The 20,599-nt window shown below is 42.0% G+C and overlaps 1 protein-coding gene across 1 annotated transcript in view; it reads right to left on the reverse strand.

The window, feature by feature from the left end:
- ROBO2 (roundabout guidance receptor 2) overlaps nucleotides 1–20,599 on the reverse strand; it is a 714,921-nt gene that overhangs the window by 63,990 nt on the left and 630,332 nt on the right. Inside the window, exons 19-20 of the mRNA XM_015406679.1 lie at nucleotides 4,525–4,567; nucleotides 2,906–3,033 (exon numbers count right to left, since the gene is read on the reverse strand). Of these exons, the coding sequence (XP_015262165.1) occupies nucleotides 2,906–3,033; nucleotides 4,525–4,567 (171 nt within the window). The remainder of the gene's footprint in view (nucleotides 1–2,905; nucleotides 3,034–4,524; nucleotides 4,568–20,599) is intronic.

A 20,599-nucleotide genomic window follows, 5' to 3' on the forward strand; every position in this document is an offset into this window, starting at 1 on the left:
AAATAAAAGAGAGAAGGAAAGATCCAGGTGGGCAGCCATGTTGATCTGAAGCAACAGAAAAGTTAGAGTCCAGTGGCACCTTTAAGACTGACAACGTTTTATGGCTTTGTTGCTCTTAAAGGTGCCTTTGGACTCTAACTTTGTTCTAAGATGAGGAAAGAAAGACACAGGAAGATCGAATGAAAGACAAGAATAAAAGATCCCTCTGTTCTCATCCAAGGCTGCAATCCAATGCACACTTACAAAGGAAAAGCACTGTTGTACAAAGAGGAAATTATTTCTCAATAAACATGCAGAGGATATGGAAAAGCCCAACTTCATGCTGGGAATGATTAGAAAATAAAGTGAAAATAAAATGGCCAATAGAGCAATGTGGGAAGAGGGAAACTAAGATGATGAAGTGGGAGCGGCATCTTTCCTATGATGAAAAGATAAGAATTAATAGTTCAGGACTTTTCAGTTTAGAAATAAGATGACTTAGGGAGAACATGATAGAGGTTTATTAAATTATGCATGAAGTGGAAAAAGCGAACAGCACTTAGAGGCACCTAATGGAGTGGATTGACAACAGATCCAGGACAGACACAAGGAAATACGGCTTTACACATCCAGAATTTGTTGTGAAATTCACTGCAAGTGGATCTAGTGATGGGCACAAGCATGGGTGCTTTAAAGGGGGGGTTGGGCAGATTCATAGAGATTAGGTCCAACAATGGCTACAATCCATAGTGACTAAAGAGAACCTCCATATTCAGAGGCAGTAAACCATATTCAGAGGCAGTGTTGGTTGGCAACAACAGAGAAAGGCCTCAATGTCCTGTTTCTTCACCCTCCAAGGTAAATGGTTGGCTGCTGTGTGAACCAGGTTGCTGGACTAGATAGGCACTGGTCTGATTGAGCAAGACTCTTCTTGTGTTCTTAAGAAAGTCTACCAACTTAGGTAAGGAACATGGTGAATGATAATCTGAAGCACAGTCACCTTGGCAACAACTAGGTGGAGTGTGCTAATGGTACCCACTTTTTCAGTTAAGTGAAACGTTAAACTGATAATTCAAGATGGGTAGCCACTGGAGTCCAGTGGCTATTTAGAGAAAAGCAAATTTTCCCAGCATAGAACCTAAATTGCTAGAAAGATTTTCCCTTTATGCATTGCTGTATATCCCAGAGTTCAGAGGAACTTCTTTCACTTCAGGATTTGTAAACCTCTTTTTTCCTTCTTTCATTTTAAAAGCAGTGGGGCACTACAGAGGGAACTTTGTCCAGATGTTTTGGTGGCTCTCGGCAGTCTCAGGGACGAAAGCTCTGCCATTTAGCAGAATGTAAATACTGGTTCAATCCCTAAGCTCGAGCTATATACTTCATTCCACCTGCTCTGAATCTGAAGAATATTAATTTAGCATTAGTGAACTTTTCAGAAAAATCCTGGAAAATTATTCCTAATAACCAAATCTTATAAAAGAAACAAAACTCCAACAAAATGTAGTCACTACGTGTCTAGTATTTGAATATACCCATTTTAAAAGCACTCAGACTGCTTCCACTTCTCATTACAACTGCCATTTCCCCACTCCTATACCTTATTTTATGCCACCACTCCTGTAGCTGGCAGGTGAATTTTTTTTTAAAACAAAAGTCATAGTCAGTGATGGGACATCAGTTTTGGGAAAAAAACAGAAGTGACGTCAGTCCACACTATGATTCAGCAGAAACTATATGATTTTACCATAGAGTTTCCAGTGATTCCTAGATAGGCCTGACAACACTTTAGAATTCTTCCCAGAAATGACATCACACTATTGCGCCGGCACCCTCCATGTCCCTACCCTGCCGGCCTCCTACTGATTGACAGACTGTGCCTGGCAACTCTACCTCCCACATGAAATGACTTTGGGAAGTGACATTTATGCTGCCGATAAATGTGAGCTGCCTTGAGCCCACTTGCGGGGAGGGCGAAATACAAATGTAATAAAATAAATAAATAACAAATAAATAAAGCTGGGAGAGTGGAGTAGAAGAGACACTGTTTGCCAGAAGAAGAAAAAAGTAATCCTCTTGCATTAATTTATATTAATTTTATTAATTAATTCTATTAATCAGATGAAATACATGCTTAGTGATTTAAAAGGCAATTGATGACAAAATAGGGGGGCTATCAAACGCGCCAAATAAAACATGGGGGAAGCGAGGCTATTTCCTCAGGAGGAATTTGACATGCAGTTGCGAGATCACACCTCCCGTTGATGCTTCGGGCACAGCCCGTCATTGTGTGATCAGACACAACTGCAGATGAGTCCTTTTTTGTGCTGTTTGTTTCCCATGCACTTAAACGAGGAATCGATGAATCGCACCTCCGCACTGAGGGCTTCCTATGGGGTCTGCGATGATGCGCATACTGTGAAGGGGGGGAAACAACGGCATGGAGTCAGGATGGCCTGATCAGACCATCCCGACGGCATGAGAGTGCACTGGAGTGATTAGACAGGGTAAAGTCCATTTGTAACCCGTCACAACCCGTTTACTACCGAATTTTCCCCGATGTCTTTTAACTCCCCTTCTGTGGCGGAGCAGAACGGGTTGCCAACGGCTGCAGGATGCTTCACAGATGTTGCTGTCTGATCACTCCCTTTAAGTCTGACTGGCATTCGTGCCTATGTCGTGTCTGATTGTCCGTATGATCGCAGCCTAGTAGTGCCTTAATGTCTGTATGTCTATCTATCTATCTTCCATGTTCAGAATCTGACTTACACCATCCATGAAGTTCATAAACTAACATTCAAAGGGGGAGGGCTTTAAAAGTGTCATAGGTGTTTGTCATCTAAATAAATTCTTTATATGACTGAAAATGTTTTCAAAATACATTTGGGACACAGTATCACATTTGGTAACTTTTTAATGAAATACCCACCTCCACGGCCAAAGTTCCCAAGATCATTTGGTCCACTTGTACTGTTGTTGACCGGCAGGCTGGTGGCAGGCCATGAGTCTGCAAGCCATGGATAACTGGGGTCACCTGCATTTAACAGGCCTGGTCGGCTGAAGAAAAAGAAAGACAAAATATGTCTGTGTAGAAACTCCATGTAGTTATAACTGAAGAGATTTTATACATTTCTCCCCCTGGGATATTGTACATAACACAAAGTTTATGAGATTTTACATTTATTTTGTATTCAAAGTGAAGTAATAAGCTTCAGCATGTTAATTGGGGGTTTTATACTAATGAGTGCTGTATGCGGAAATGGAATAGAACATCGGTTACAAGTCTGCTAGAATCCCAATGAACTCTGTTGTCTGTCTTGAAACAACGAAAAGGCTGCACAATTGAAAGATCCCACACTAGGAATGAATGATAAATTGCCACCTCAAGGGAACAATCACTCAAAGTGACTGTTCTGTATCAGCCATTTCCAGGACTCTGGGCTACTATTCCTTCACTTCCTGCATCCCAAATATATGTCTGTCATTCATAAGCTACTAGTTCTTCCTTTGAGCACTCTAGCTTTGAGTGGGATTAATGGAAAGTTCAAAAAACCATTTTTATCTGTGTCAACAGGCTTTCATGTTCTTATGATTTGATTTCAAAGAAACACACTAAACACCATGCAGAACAAATGGAAATAAGACAATATATTCTTTGTAAGTAGAATTTAAACATTTTGGTTCATCCTGGAAACAAATTAACACAATCCTTCTACTAAGTTTAGCATGATCAACAGGACAAAGATAGGAAACACCACATAGAATTTGGCCATCATAATAGGCACAACTTTAAACCTGCTCTTGAGCATCAGCAAATTTAAAAATAAATAATGTTTATAACCATTGTACCCTTCATGAATTCCTAAAAGAAATGTGGGTTTCTATGGAAACAGCAATAAGGAGATCCTGTAGCATTCTTGTAACATCTATGAACTCTCATTAAGCCTAATCTTTTTTCAGGAGGGGGGGCTAAATATTGATTAAATAGGAGATTGGAAGTTATTACCAGAGCCTAATTACAATCTCCATATTGGCATTAAGAAAATAGATGAGGATATATTGGTCTGTTATCAACTTTTATCAATTTCAATTGAGTAGCCAAAGTTGTAGAATCCAGTCCTATCAATCTACAACCTATTCATCTTCCATGAATCATTTATTTTGTGATCGATTGTATGTAATTGTTCACTCACAGCAATTTAGTGGGAGCCAATAAGGAGTCTTAAACAACAGCAACTTCATTTACTAATGCCTAATTAATGCAATAAACATCCTGGAAACAAATGAACACATTCTTTGTGATACTTCCTACTAATTTCTTCTTGGGCATCTGGGAGATATGAAACATCTGGACGTGATTCCCCTCAAGTGTACAAGAGATAGATCATTAAAACCTGGTCTCAGATACTTAATTCCTCCTAAGAATTGTCACTCTTGCAACTGATCATGTATTACTGTATTTTTAATTCCCAATCAAGTATGAAATATGATACAACTTAAATTTGACAGAACCAGAAATTAAATATGACCTTTCAATAACAGGCATACCTTCCATTGCTCATAAGTCCTCCATCTCCTCTTTGAAAAGTGACTGGTTGGGTTCCAAACACAAAAGAGTACAAAATTCCATTAGTCATAGCAAGTGACTTACATGAAGCACTATTAAAGCTCACAAGATAATGCATTAAACAATATAACCTAGTATAAACCATAAAAAGAAAGCTGACCTATCTCCTGGTTTCTACTAGATGATATTGATCTAAATCAATCTTTATCAGTTTCAGACTCATAGGACAACTTATTTCTGATCCCTTGATATTTTAAGGTTTTGGTAATTTTTTCCTGAGATCAATAGACCCTTGGCTTCAAAAGGAATATAGAAGCTCCTGAACTGGCATAGTTCTGTTGAAAATGTCCTTCATCCTTTCAAGGTAAATCAACACTAAACTGTACCCTCTTTCAAAATGATGGCACTTCGGTCAATAATTAAACACAACCTGACAATATTAGTTTACTATTATCATAAAAGAGTAAAAACAGAAATCGTTTTGAAACGTAAATAGGAGCAACACAAAAAGTACAAGTACACCCCCATCCAATATTATAAAATAATTTTATCCATGCCTGATAAGAAACAAATTGAGTGCATGCTATAAATATGTTAAGTAACAATATAATTTTCTTGTCCATAATCTTAAAAATAATAGTGGATGCTTTTCAGGGCAAAGTCTGAATTTATATATCCTACACCAAATTACTCTGAAGGGTTTTGATTTGCTTAAAACCTTGGAGGTTTCTATTTTTAATCCCTGAACTATTTCTCATTATGCCCATATCAGGTTGTGTTTTTGCTGCTGAAATCATGTAACTTTGGTATTCAGAGAAGAACATCCCAAAGTTTTAAGGTCCAGTGAAGTATCCTGTCCTTCCACAGAGTAGCACAAGGAAGGAGAAAAGGGGTTTTTCTTTTTCCTCCCAATTTCAACTTTTAATAGTCCTGTGAGATATATTAGGTAATAGAGGACGGCCTAAGGTCACCTCCGGAAGTTCATGGCTGAGTGGAGTTTTGAAGCTGGATATCCAAGCTCCATTATCTATCTGAAACCCAGCTCCAGCTCCCTACTATTCTGTAGCCATCATCACACAGCAAGCAGAAGGTCTAAGTATTCTGTACAGACAAACAGATTGCAGACTCATAGAATTAGTTCTCTTAAAAAAATCCCATACAGAGAAAAGATTTTTGTGAGAGAGCCAATGAGGTACAGTGGTTAGAATTTTGGACTGGGATCTGGGAGATCACAGGTTCAAATAACCACTCTGACATGGAAGGTTAGGACAGTCAAACACTCTCACATGGTTATTACAAGAACAAAATGGAGAAGAGAAGAACAATATAGGCAGCTTTGGGTGCCCATTGGGAGAAAGGCAGGATATGAATAAATGAAATTAAACCCTCCACAACAAATGTTTCTAAATCAATGCAGAAATATATGTAAATATTACACACAAAACAGCTTTTTCTGTTGATCTCTTGCCACAGTTTCACAATCTCAGTTAAACAACTGTACAACATCAAGAAAGAAATGCTATGATCAGCAGAAACAGTAACATATAAACCTGGGTATCAGCAGCCTTCTGATGATGAGTTATATTTTGCGATGTTATCAGTTCCACAAGTGGCTTCACAATGCACATTTAATGACAATGAAAACAAAGGGAACTCCTTTGGGATCCCATATAGAATGAACATGGAAACCAATGATTAATTGCCTATCACCACAGTATGGGCAATTATTGTTTCTAGAAAGTCACAACAGGCATATTCAACATTAAATGGTTTACTATCTCTATTCGAAAATGAGATAACACAAGTAAAATTGTAGAGTTGTGAGTATAATATTACATACAAGCTCATTTAACAAAATGACATATTAACAAATACCAATGTTATTCTTATGTTGCTTTTTAATACACTAATCAACAACAGAATCACTCTTTCTAGAATAGATAGGCTACAGCGAAATGCTTAGAGAAATATTCAGAAAAATATGGGTGTAAGATTATTTATTTGATTTTTGTCTAAGTGGGTTAGAAAATGGTGCGGTCAAATATAATGTAGATTCTCTTCCCCCTCTTCCAGCATTATCTTTTAATTTCATTTTCTTAAATGCATTCTGAATTTGTCAAAACAAAAATTAGCATGCCTTTAACATAACCTTCAAAAACAATGTGTGGGTTGCCTGGGTATAATAATACATCCTACACTTTAATTTTTGATTAAGAACTAATGTTCACATTTCTGCTTTGGTTGGTGATAGCATATATTCCCTTTCTATGCTGCATCTGTTCCCTAATGCTAAAACAGAAACTTGGAACCAGAGGGTAGTGGTGTGTCCTCAGGGAAGAAAGGTCTTAAAGCTGTACCAGTTCTATTTATGCCAATGGATGCTCATACTGAATACTCTTCCTCCCTATATTTCCAGTCCTCAGGAATGGAGGCAGTTTTAAATGAAAGATTACATATTTTTGTCAGGAGATCCACAAGTTCACAATTGAGTTCTTTCAGCACTCTCGAATGTATGCCATCCGGGCCTGGTGATTTATCAGTTTTTAAGATGTCTATCAGTCGTAGGACCTCCTCTATCATCATCTCAATCTGACTCAGGTCTCTCAACACCGCTCCCGAAATCAGTGGTTTTGGAAGTGGGCAAGCACTTCTCATCTTCCATAGTGAAGAAAGAGGCAAAAAATGCATTTAGCTTCTCAGCCATTTCCCTATCATCTTTCAGTACTCCTTTTACCTCTTGGTCATCCAAGGGCCCCACTGCCTCCCTGGCTGGTTTTCTACTTCTAATGTATTTGAAGAAATTTTTATTGTTGGTCTTTATATTTTTTTGCTATATGCTCCTCATATTCGTTTTTTGCCTGCCTGATCACAGACTTGCATTTTATTTGCCACAGCCTGTGTTCCCTTTTATCAACCTCACTGAGACTAGCTTTCCACCACTTAAAGGAATCCTTACCTTTTACAGCTTCCATTACTTTGTAAGTTAACCATGCAGGATTTTTCCTATACCTATTTGTGCCTTTCCTAACCTGCGATATATATTTTTTTCTGATCCTTTAGGATTGTAGTTTTAAATAGTCTCCAAGCTTCCCCAATGTTTTTGACCCTTTCTACTTTTCCTTTCAGTTTCTTCCTCACATGTCCCCTCATATCTTAGGACCAAATCCAGGATCGCCTCTCCATTGGTAGGTTCCGTGACCATCTGCTCCATAGCACAGTCATTACGAGTGTCTAGAAACTCAATCTATTTTTCCCAACTAGAACACATATTGACCCAATCAATGTGTGGGTAGTTAAAATCACCTATTACGACACAGTTTTCAGAGACTGCTGAATTACAACTAATAATGAAGGGCAAGACAATGCATCTTCTTGGACTGAATTGAGACCTAGGTTTCCTGTCTCATTACCACTGCTGATTCCTCCACACCTCTGCATATCACACCTAATCCACTCAAGCCTGCTATTGTCATTTACCTGCTATTGTCATTTGGCATCTGAAACCACTCCACTCTCCAAGATATAAGGACAGATGGGACTCACATTCTAGCTGTATCTGCAGAAGCGAGCATGACTCATGAAAGCTCATACCCTGCCACAAATAGGTGCTACTGGACTTTTGCTTTTTTCTACAATTTATATTGTCACTGTTTTTAATAAATTCATCCCGTATAGTGAATGGAGATACAGCTAATGTGATATTAATTTTCAATGGCTGCAATTTATATCACAAATTTCTCATTTTAAGGACAAATGACCACAAAAGACTGGATCTTAATTCTCTACCAAAATGGTTATTATCAATTTATTCTCAGTGACAATTTACAATGTGTGTTTACCCATGGGTTTACAAAAGAATAAAAAGAATCCTGGAATTTTGTGATAGCACAATTATATCTCCTTCTATTTTTTTCCTTAAATATGCTGGATTTTCCAAAGCTCCAGAATTTAGCAAAGAGAAGTGGAAGACTACCTATCACTCTCAATTTGTCCTTGTTATTTATAAAGAACAAGAAAAATGTGCCTAATAGTGCCAAATCTAACACAGATTGTTTGAAAGCTTAAACGTTTGCTATCATAGTATCAAAGAAGAAACTTGTTCATAAAATATAGTGGAATATATTAATTCATATTTACAAAGACAAAGATATTTAAGGAATCCTTGTGGGGAAAATGATGGGGCAATAAACTTAAGATTCACATAAATTGAAGAGAAATCTTATACTGCATGCAGATATATTGTGGTTGTATCTAAATGTTTACAAATAATATCTGGCAAGGTTAAACCTAATCTTCATGCCTGCTAGAAATATAAAATAGAAATACCACACTCAGCTGACATTTTGAGGCAAGAGAGCTTTCTGTATGCCTATCTCTAGTAGGCCACATTTTCCTCCTACAAATGAAAACTTTAATGTTGCTAGCCAAACCTCATTCCTTTTGCTGATAAGCTGTTCCTCAAATATGAATGTAGATTAATCCTCTTTTAATAAGCATTAACTCAAAACAGATACAGCATATAAAAATTCCATCAAATCTTCAGCCTGCTTCGGATGATTGTCAAATAATTTCTCCTCATCTACCACTGTTGGTAGTCATTCATTATATGTTTAGCACACCATAATTTCCTGTCTAGCCATCTGTAATTTATGTTTACTTAGTTTCACAAAATCTTTAATCACAAAAGTGCTATTCACCAAATAAGTTTAGTACTCCATAAGAAAAAATGGTTGATTTTTTGCATGGTTGATAGTAGATTGCAGTTCCTGCAAATGTTGCCCCTACAGTTATGTAACAGTCAGATATATTTCATTTTTTCTGTTTCTGAAGATGGATTTCTATGAATTTATAAGAAGGAGACAGGGAAGAAAAAATGTGATGATGTGGTACCAATCACAGAAAGATTCATCTGAGAAAATGAATTCCATTCTGTCAATCACATGGAATCTAAAACTTGAGAATCTACCTAGAAGGAAGGGGCCTGCTTTTCCAGTTTACAGTTCCTGGGCCATATGCGATCCTAAACTGTATCTTTGTACCTGAAGAATCTGTGAGCCAAACATGAAAAAGAGGAAATTAGTATTCTATCCCATATTGGCTTGAATCATGCATATGTGTGTGCTGGGGCAGAAGGAGTATCAAAACAACATGGAGAAAGTGTCAAAAAGTGACTCCAGTGGCAAAGCTATTTATGAACAGTGATCCTGTAACTACTGCAGAGACAGATACAGATAAAGTAAAGATATAAGGGGCTACAAAATCACTGTGCCACACTTTTGCTTTGAATCTTCCCCAAGCTGTACAATTAAAAGATCTACTGCTCTTATGATGACAGAAATCAACTCATTTATACAATCAATGATACGATTTTAATACTTGTTTATAAAATTGTAAAGGGTATTAAGAGTTTTAATTGTTATTATGATTGCTGTATTATAGTTTTGATGTTGTTTCTGGTATTTTTGGTGTTATTTGCTAAGACTATGAGTGAATGCAATAAAGTTTATGTATGTATAATCAAACTCTAGGTTCTATTCATAGTTATGATAGTGGGGCTGGTGGCACTCTGAGCTCATGATAAAAATCTACCTTTACCCTGTTATTACAAGGGATATTAGAAAATCCAAAAATCTTGATTTACATCCAATTTACTGGGCCATATCTAAGGTTGCCAGGCTGCAGCTCCAATCCCCAGGAGGAACTGAGTGGAAGGCCTGACATTAAACCAACACAGTTACATAGGGGATGCTCTAGTGTCCAACTGAGCAAACTTCAGAGGACGGCGGAAGACAGGAAGGCCTGGTGTGATCTGGTCCATGGGGGTGCGAAGAGTCGACTCGACTGTGCGACTGAACAACAACTAATGTCCATAGAGTACCACAGAGTTTTTGTGAAATGCTAGAGAGTCCCTATGTCACTTCCATTTTCCCACTGCAAGTGACATAAGTGTGACAATGTAATGCAGGCATGCACTCATCCCCCCCCCCGAACAACACAGCAGCTGCATGTCCCCAGGTTCTTCATGCTGTCAAGGGAAGAGGGACTGGAGTAAAAGCAAATCCTGTGGTTTGTCAGTCTGCACTTATGGTGTCCTGAAGTAGACTAGGATTTCTAGACCTCTCTTCAGCTCTCAGAACCTAAGCAGGTTTGGGTCTGGTTAGTACTAAGGGTGTGCACCAAAACAAAATTGGCATTTTTCGGGTTTGGATACACCAAACCTGAAAAATATCGGTATTTACTGGTATTTCCGGTATGACACTGGGGTTTGGTAAATGATCAGTATTGCCAAATTGCCTTCCCTTCAATGAAGGGAGAGTTCCACCTTGATGGCACAACTCCAGAGACTGAGGGTGTTTAAAATTTAAGTACCCCCCTCTCTGGAGTTGCATAGCAGTGGTGGCACCCTCCCTTCATTGAAGGGAAGGCAATCCCCCTTGGAGTCACACCTTCCTTCCAATGAAGGGAGCATAGTGCTGCTGCAGCGCAACTCCAAAGAAAAGAGGGATAAAATGCCTTCATGATCTTTTCTCCCTTCTCCAGCTGTCCTGCAACAGCTAGAGAAGGAAGGAAAGATCATAGAGGCATGAGCCTTCCGCAGCCCACCCACTGGGGAAAGGCATAATGGAACAGTTGGTGCAGGGCCAGCTGGGGAATGCCTCCCCATTCCTTCCCCAGCTAGCTTGCCCCAACAAGCTGGCTGGGAAAGGAAGCAAAGTGTGTGTGGGATTTAAACATGCCTCCTGTCCCTTCCTCAGTCCACCTGCAGTGGTGGGTGGGCTGGGGAAGGGAGGGAAGATCAGACTCCCTGCTGGCCATTTAAACCTAACAGCTGATTGGCAGGTTTAAATGGCCAGCAGCTCCAGTATGGTGAATGCACCCAAATTGAAGCCGAATAAGATCGACTTTTATTTGGGAACACCTTATCGGTTTTCCAAATCAGATTAGAGAATCGGCTTTTATTTGGGATCACCTTATCAGTTTTCTGAATCAGATTAGAGAATATAATTTGGCTGAATAAATATCTGAAAAATACTGATAAGGTATTTGTCAGGTATTTATTTGGTTTGGCTTAGCTGACTGCACATCCCTAGTTAGTACTTGGTGGGAGACCACCAAGGAAGTCCAGGGTCACTACACAGAGGCAGGCAATGGCAAACAACTTCTGTTCATCTCTTGACTTGAAAACCCCATGTGGGGTTGCCATAAGTTGTCTGTGACTTGATGGCACTTTCCACCATCTGTCCTTTGTTCTATTATGCCTTTGTTCCAATGCTGCCCTGGTGACACTTGTAGAGTTAAAGGTTCTGAATCCTCAGATTGTAGTAATTGCCCAATTCCTGAATACTGCTGTGTGACAGTTGTTGCTGTTGCTATCCTACTCCTGCAGAGCTCTCTGGGGTGGGCAGTGGAAAAGGGTTAGATTGAGAAAAATTCCTGAAAAGCAGTTTGCCTTGGTTTTAGTAAGGTAAAGGTTTCCCTTGCTCGAAGGCTAGTGGAATCCGACTCTAGGGAGCGGTGCTCATCTCTGTTTCCAAGCCGAAGAGCCAGCGCTGTCTGAAGACATTTCTGTGGTCATGTGGCCGGCATGACTAAATGCCGAGGTACACAGAACACTGTTACCTTCCCCCACTGAAGCGGTGCGTATGCATTTATTTGCAATTTATTGCTTTCAAACTGCTAGGTTGGCAGGAGCTGGGGCCAGAGATGGGAGCTCACTCCATCACACCAAACTAGAGTCTCAAACTGCCATAGTACAGACCTTCTGGTCTACAGCTCAGTGTCTTAACCTCTAAGCCACTGCGACCCCTTTGGTTTTAGTAAAGGTAAAGGTAAAGGTTCCCTTGCTCGAAAGCCAGTCGAATCCGACTCTAGGGTTGTGGTGCTCATCTCCGTTTCAAAGCCAAAGAGCCAGCGCTGTCTGAAGACGTTTCCATGGTCATGTGGCCGGCATGACTAAACACCAAGGTGAACGGAACGCTGTTTTAGTAGGAAATAGCTATTTCACATTTACTATAATGGAATTCCAAATATTCAGAAATTTTGCAGTCTAAATCATAAGGACCACAGTTGTGAATCAAAATCTTAGTGATAGTACACATCCCTAATATGACATTACACTTGACGTAGTGGATAGAATGGTGAACTTAGAATTCAGGCGCTTAGGAAAATCATGATCTGTTCACTAACTTTCAGCCAGTCAGGTATTTTTCAAAAATAGTAGTACAGAGAAATTAAACAATGAAGGTCTATCAGCTTCTTTGTGACTTCATTCTAAATTCTCTTTTCCAAACAGCCCATCTCCTTTTATTGCACTTTTCTATTTGACTCTATTCAGCAAATATGTCCTTGAAACCTCATGTCTGAGGACTCTCTGACAAGATTTCAATTCCATTTTGGTCCCAGATTATAGATTTGTCAGTCAAGGACAGCAATGAAATATAACAGGAGTGGGAAGAACATCTTTTTCCTACCACACAGGTGGTCTTCCGAGCCTAGATATGTTTTCTGCACAAGTGTCAGATAATGTACAAACCTGGTTTGTGCAAGTTCTGTCCCTCAAAGGTGGCGGGGTAAGAGGGGGGCCAAAGGTGAAATCTCATAAACTGTGCATTTGTACAATTGGGTAGGAGGTTCAGTTAGCACTGGTTCGCTCTGCATGGTGTAGAGGACTTGTGCTGCTCATCCATCATGTTATGAATTGATTGTACTGGGACATAAACTTTCTCAGTCCAATGTTAAGTAGCTTGAATTTCATTGTAATATTCAGGATTCTATTAAGGTTCCTATTTTCTTACTAAAATAAGCACTACAGTTTGAGATTCTGTTTGTAGCTGTCGTTAATTTTTAGGTGGTATTTTTTCTTTGAAAGAGCACATCCAAATTTACAGGTGAAATTTTCTCTCAGCAGGCTTTGTTCCTTTATGTACTTAACAATTCTATCTTTGATTATAGTTTCTACTAATTTGCCCGGGACAGATGTTAGGCAGACTGGCCTGTAATTTCCTGGTTCCCCACTGGATTCCGTTTTAAAAATTGGTGTGACATTTGCGACTCTCCAGTCTTCTAGTGCAGTGGCTGAATTTAGTGACAGGTTACATATACTGGCTGATTGGCTTAGACTGAGCCGATTGAAATTGAAAGCAATGAAGGTGGAGATCCTGTGCCTGAGTTGGAGTGGGCCGGGGTTAGGGATCCCACTACCAACCTTCGATGGGGCACCACTGGCGCCAGCGCCAAAGGCTAGGAGTTTGGAAGTGCTCCTGGACACCTCCTTAACAATGGAGGCTCAAGTAGCAGTCACTGCTAAGGCAGCTTTTTACCATCTTCAGCTGATTAGGCAGTTGGTTCCCTTCCTCGAATGCAATGATATGGCAACAGTGATCACCTTGAGATTGGACTACTGTAATGCTCTCTACATAGGGCTGCCCTTGTCATAAATCTGGAAGCTGCAGCTGGTGCAAAATGCTGCAGCCAGGCTGCTGATGGGTCTCCCTTCACGGGAACATATGCAGACTGTGCTGAAGGCATTGCACTGGCTGCTGATAGCATACCAAATTCGCTTCAAGGAGCTGGTTTTAACCTTTAAAGCCCTGTATGGTCTGGGGCCTATTTACCTGAGGGACCGCCTTTCCCCACATGTTCCCCAGAGAGCACTGTGTTTGGGGTCTCAAAATTGTTTGGCCCTCCTTGGACCCAAAGATGCCAGGCTGGCCTCCACCAGGGCCAGGGCCTTTTCAGTAGCAGCCCTGTACTGGTGGAATGAGCTCCCGGAAGAATTCAGGGCCCTCCGGGACCTCTTACAGTTCCGCAGGGCCTACAAAACGGAGCTCTTCCACCAGGCATTTTATTAGGAGCTGTTTCCAACAACCGAACTGTGGCAAGGCCCCCTATACTACCACCAGTAGCCTACAACAGCCTCTATAAATGGTCTGATAAGCTGTGTACCAACTCTGGCTATACTCCTTTGTGAACATTCCACCATGGCCTACTGGGCTTTCTACGTAATATCATATCGCCACTAGCACTTTATTTTGTTATTGTATATGATTTTATGAAGTTTATAATTTGTGTTTTACTGTATTTTAACTCTTGATGTAGGCCACCCTGAGCCTGCCTTGGTGGGGAGGGCAGGATATAAATTGAATTAAATAATTAAATAAATAAAAATAAATATATTGGCTAGTAGATCAACTATCTCACATCTGAGTTCCTTAAGAACTGTTGAGTGTATGCCATCAGGACATGGAGACTTAATGGTTTTTAATTTCCCCAGTAGACCTAGATCTCTGGTCGCCTCAATTTGGCTCAGTTCTTCAGATTCCCTTCTTGAAAACAGAGGCTGTGGCATGGATATGTGCCTCATACTTTCCACAGTGAACACAGAAGCAAAACAGTTACTGAACTTCTCTTCTCTCTCTAGGGAACAGTATGAACCAGCTCACGAACTACAGCTCATCAAGATTTTGGCTGGCTCATGGTTCATGAAGTGATGGTTGTGGAAGGCAACCAACACGAACATTCTACAAACTTTGGTGCTGTCTGTGGCAGTTCATGAATGGATACGCTTCCAGACAAACTGTCTCCACTCAACTAAACTGTTCACAAAACTCAAAAACAACGGGGGGGGGGAGAATTCTCCAGTTAAGCTTAACAAGCACTGCTGGCTGCCAGTAACAGAGTGCCCATTCTGCTCTATAGGATCAAGAAGCTATATATCAGCTCACCTCCACCCCTCTCCTCTTTTGGCTGTTGGCAGTTAGATAGCGAGTCAGGGAACTTGTTAAAAGCAGACTAGCAGAGCACATTCATTTATTCCCTTCTTATTGTGAACTCCGAACTTCAAATATTAATAATCTGAAGAATTTTAAGCCATATAGTTGTTCAAAAGCTGTGTATACTAGACAGTCTATACATATTTAATTCAACATCTTTCTGTCTTTACTTTAGAAATTACTTCATACCAACATTACAAAGGTTGACAAATGGTAAACTAATAAATTTAAAGTATTTAATTTTTTGAAAGATATTTCTGTATAGAGTTTGATTTCTGTTGTTATCGTTTTTCCTTCTTAAGGCTGGTTCGCCAGTTGGTCCCCTTCCTCAACCGCGATGACCTGGCTACAGTGATCCATGCGATGATCACCTCGAGATTAGACTACTGTAACACTCTCTACATGGGACTGCCTTTGTTGCAAATCCGGAAGGAAGCTGCAGTTAGTGCAGAATGCTGCGGCCAGGCTTCTGATGGGCCTCCCTAGATGGGAGCACATCTGACCTGTGCTGAAAGCGCTGCACTGGCTAGCCTATAGCTTCTGAATTCACTTCAAAGTGCTGGTACTTATCTTTAAAGCCCTATATGGCCAGGGTCCGAAATACCTGAGGGACTGCCTTTCCCCACACATACCCCAGAGAGCACTACAGTTGGGGGTCCAACAGCGATTAATGATTCCAGGTCACAGGGAGGCCATGCTTGTGGCAACCAGGGCCAGGGCCTTCTCAGTGGCGGCTCCTACCTGGTGGAAAGAGCTCCCAGAGGAGATCAGGGCCCTGCATGACCTCTCACAGTTCCGCAGGGCCTGTAAGATGGAGCTCTTCCGCCAGGCTTTTAATTAGGAGCCGCCGCCGCCACCACCACCAACTACCTTATGGGAATATGGGTTATTGGGATGGCGCATTATAAGATCGAGCCTCAGTGCTCCAACTGACCGTCCCGCCGAATCGGGCTCGGAGCTTCATCTACAGGCTACCATCTTGCTCTGATTGAATGCTCAATAATACCGCTGAGCACTTTATTCTGATAATGGTTGTTTTATGTGTTTTACTGTTTTATATTGGCACATGGTGCCCTTTTTGTAAGCCGCCCTGCCTGAGCCCGTTCGCGGGGATGGCAGGGTAGAAATATAATAAATAAATAAATAAAATAAAGTTCATTGATAACAAAATGGTCACTTTTATTTCTTGCATTTCCCCTTCCAAGCCTTTACACTCAAGAACATTAAAGCCCTCTTCATACAAACCACTTTTGTATAGTAATGAAGTAATTCACTAATAACATAGCAAAATTATTATTTGATTATAATTGACAAAATCACAACACAAATTGTTGCATGTGATTATAAGTAATACCTGTTCATTCCCATAAATGGAGATGAATGGTTATCCACCATTATAAATATCGATGGCACTTTACATGGTATTTTTCCATGTGTGCTTCTTTCCGTGTGGGCTTTTTTCTGTGTGGGCTTTTCTGTGTATGGGCTTTCCCCCCATATGGGCTTATTTCCAAGTGGGCTTTTTTTCCTGTGGGTTTTTTCCCGGTCACCCTCTGCTCATACTGAGTGCCTTGACCAAAGACCCATATTTTATATCCTCCTGATTGTGAACTCCTCTCCCCTGCTGGGGTTTGGATGTTAGGTGGACTCAGGGCTCATGGACACGCAAGAGAGTTTGAGCCAGATGACAACACTGCATGACTAGTACTCCAAGGGACTGGCGATGGTGGGCTTTTAATTAGGAGCCGCCGCCGCCACCAACACTGCATGACTAGTACTCCAAGGGACTGGCGATGGTGGGCTAAGGGGACTTGGCAAGGTACTCCCTCGCCATCACCTCTGTTGAATCGACCACCATGGCATGCCAGGCATCCCTGCCACTGCTGACCTCCCAGTTCACTACTGACAACCAGTGGTGGGGCTTCTCCCTGGTAGGTCTCTTTGAGGCAGAGGTGCTGGGCAGCAGGTTCTCCTCTTACTCCTCCTCCTTCCGAGGCTCTTCCACCCACTGTTCCCTCTGGCCATGTCTGTTGGCCTGCAGCCTCCATATTCCTTTGCAGAGCGCACACTTCCACTGCAAGAGCTCTGCATTCAGGAGAGCAATGCTACCTTTTATCCGGGGGTCATAGATACAGGCCAGCTTGTGCTCCTCTTCCTTGCAGAGAGGATGCAACCTGGTGGTGATGCCCACCTGCAACCTCTTTGCCAAGGCCCTGACTCATCGGAGAACAGCCAGCTCCAGTGCAGAGACCAATGCCCAGTTCAGGCCTTGAATTGGGGTGATGATTTGCCCCAAGTTGGCTATATGGCTGCACAGCACATTGGTGGTGTGCTGGAGGGGCTTGAGAGTGAGTCATTTGAGAGAGAGTCAGCCAGTTGTTGGAGCTGATGCTAAGCTCCTCTTCCCCATGCAAGATGGAGGAGATGACAACCTGTGTCAAGCTCTTCTACTTCACCAAATACACAATCATGGCATAGGTGGAGTTCCTCATCTCCCTCCCCTTGCCTCTTCCTGCATGAGCAGTGGATGCCCAGGCGCTGGTTGGTCTTGAGGATGGCAAGGTCCCAGTTGGCCTTGACAGTGCTCCCCAGATCCAAAGCATCATTCATTACCAGTTGAAGCATGTGCGCCAGGCAGACGATGCCCTTGAGGTGCACATGCTTCACCTCTGCCAGAATGTTGGTGCCGGTGTCTGTGACCATGTAGCCATGAACGAAGTTGCCGCAGCCTACCCACTTCCTCAGGGTACTCAGTATTGCACAACAGTGACATTTTGCACCATGTGGTCTGCATACATCCCCTGCACATGGAGCAGAACCACTTTGTAGCTCGATGGCAGGACTGTCCCCTCCTGGGGCCTTGGCCTGGGCCATGCCCCAACAATCCTACTGGCTGCTCCAGAGGTCTGCCCTGAAGTGCATGGTTCTGCTTTGTGCTCTGGAGAGTTGAGCCTTGATCATCACCACTACCACTGCAGCTGGTGAAAGGCTATGTTCCACACAAGGGAGAAAGGTTGGCTATCCACAGCAATCATCTTGCCGATGACAAGGTGAGTGACTGCTTCTTGGGCCCTCCCCGTAGCCCATTTGACCTCTTGGAGAGTGGCCTGCCTTGATGTCCCATTCATGGCAGCCTGAGTGTGGGGAGCCTTTCTTGGAGGGGCCTCCTGCTCCCCCTCTGTTTCTCCCTGTTGAGAGGGAGTAGGCCTCTTCTTCCTCTCAACTCTTTCCTCCAGCAGCAACATTGTTGGAAACATCCTCTGCAGGTGCCTGTGGAGGATGGAAGAGGACAAGTGTTGGGGATTTGTGCCTCACCGGACATGGGTTTGGTACACCTGCCACTCTGCCACACAGGGGTCACTGGGAGGGTGTGGAAATGTTTCCAAACTGTGGGCTTCCCCCTACCCTCTGTATCACTGCTGTCAGAGTCCTGCTCTCCAAAGAGTGTTAGAAACTGCTGGGCAGTGCTGCTAACAACTCATTTGCCTCTGTGGGGAGCCCCAGGAACAGGAGGCTCCAGGAACAGGAGGCTCCTAGTAGAGCTGGGCTCCAGTGGCCTGGCAAGATGGGTTTGGTGCCCAGGGATGGGGGCCTGTGGTATGCTGAGGGTGGAGGACTTTTTTCTTCCATGACAAACACTCTTTGTACCCACTTTCACTCTGATGGCACAAAGAAGTGTTCAGGAATTTGAAGCAAGCAGCAGAATGTTTTTTAACACTTTGTCATGCACAACCCATATGCTGTAGTACTGGGAGCAATCCTGAGAGCTTGCTTCAAAAGCCACTCCTCTGCTTCCCTTGCTTGTGTGGTGTGGCTAAGATGCCAGCCAAACTGTCATGGGGTTACTTTGGGGAGCCCCTGTCGGAACTCTGGGGGATGTCTGCCTTTCTGTCCTTCAGAACCTGCCTTTGGAAACTTGGGGAGCTGCAAGCATGGGGGGATGCTTGCCTTACTTCTAGTGCCTGGCGGCGGGGGGGGTCTGCCCAGATGAACTTTCCCTGTGAGTTTGATGTCACTGGCTTGTTCCTGAGATGTTCCATAGATTCTTGTAACTGCATCTGTCCTTTCCAGACCAAGCACTGGGGAGACATTTGGGGGGTAACTTCAGTTTCTACTGCAGAAATTCTCTGGTACTTTTATTATGTTCTGAGGGACTGCTATTGCCCTTGCTTTTTTATTTTTCTCCTCCATTAGAAACAATGAGGACATCTTCTTTAGGGGTCTGTAACTCGGATGCTGTAAATCCAATCCTCATTAAACTTTGTAGGAGAGGCAGAGGACAATCAGTTGGAGATACCCTCTGAGTTTGGTGTCTCTAGCATGCCAGGGAGCATGCTATCATGTCACAAACTTCATGAACCTTACTGGTTTGTTTAGCACCAAAAAGTTCAAGATGGTCCATGGTTCACAAATTGGGCATGCCACGAACCATGAACTGCACCACGTTTTCCCGGTTGATGTCCATCCCTAGCCATTTCCCTACCTTCCTTTAGCAATTTCTAAAATTCCTTTGTCATTCAAAGGCCCCACTGCTTCTCTGGCTGGTTTGATGCTCCAGATAGATTTTAAATAAATGTTTATTGTATGTCTCTTTTTGCATGCTTAATTATTGACTTACATTTCTTTTGCCAGAGCCTGTGGTCCCTCCTGTTCAATTCATTGGGGCAGACCTTCCACTTTTTAAAAGAAGTTTCTTTACTTTTTATAGCTTCCTTGACTTGCTTTGTTAACCACGCAGGCCTTCTTTTAGACTTGGCAGTGCCTTTCCTAACCTGTGGAATGCATTGTATTTGGGCTTCAATTAGTGTGGTTTTAAATAGCTTCCAAACATCCTCTAGGGATTTGACTCTCTTGTGTTTCCCCTTCAGCTTCCTTTTTACTATTCCCCTCCTTTTTGTAAAGATCCCACTTTTGAAATCAAATATTACAGTGTTTTACTTTAGAGGAACTTTCCATTGAGTTGAATGCTGAACTTAACAGTATCATTCATGGACACAAAAGCTTATACCCAGAATTAAACTTTGTTGGCCTTAAAGATGCCACTGGACTCAAACTTTGCTTTAATAGCATTGTGGTTACTATTCCCAATTGGTGTAACAGCCTCTACATTTTCCACCAGGTCTTGACACCCACTCAGATCCAGATTTCCAGATTGTTCTGCCCTGTTTTTTATTTTGCCCAACAAGTGTGTCAATAGTCCTTATCAAATACAGTTCTCTGTTTTCATACCTTGTCATGGGGAACCTCTATCACCCAAGCGAATGGTCTCGGTAGGCAGCTTCAC

This window comes from Gekko japonicus, unplaced genomic scaffold (assembly GCF_001447785.1).
Source record: "Gekko japonicus isolate JY-2015 unplaced genomic scaffold, Gekko_japonicus_V1.1 scaffold195, whole genome shotgun sequence".
Classification (NCBI taxonomy): domain Eukaryota; kingdom Metazoa; phylum Chordata; class Lepidosauria; order Squamata; family Gekkonidae; genus Gekko; species Gekko japonicus.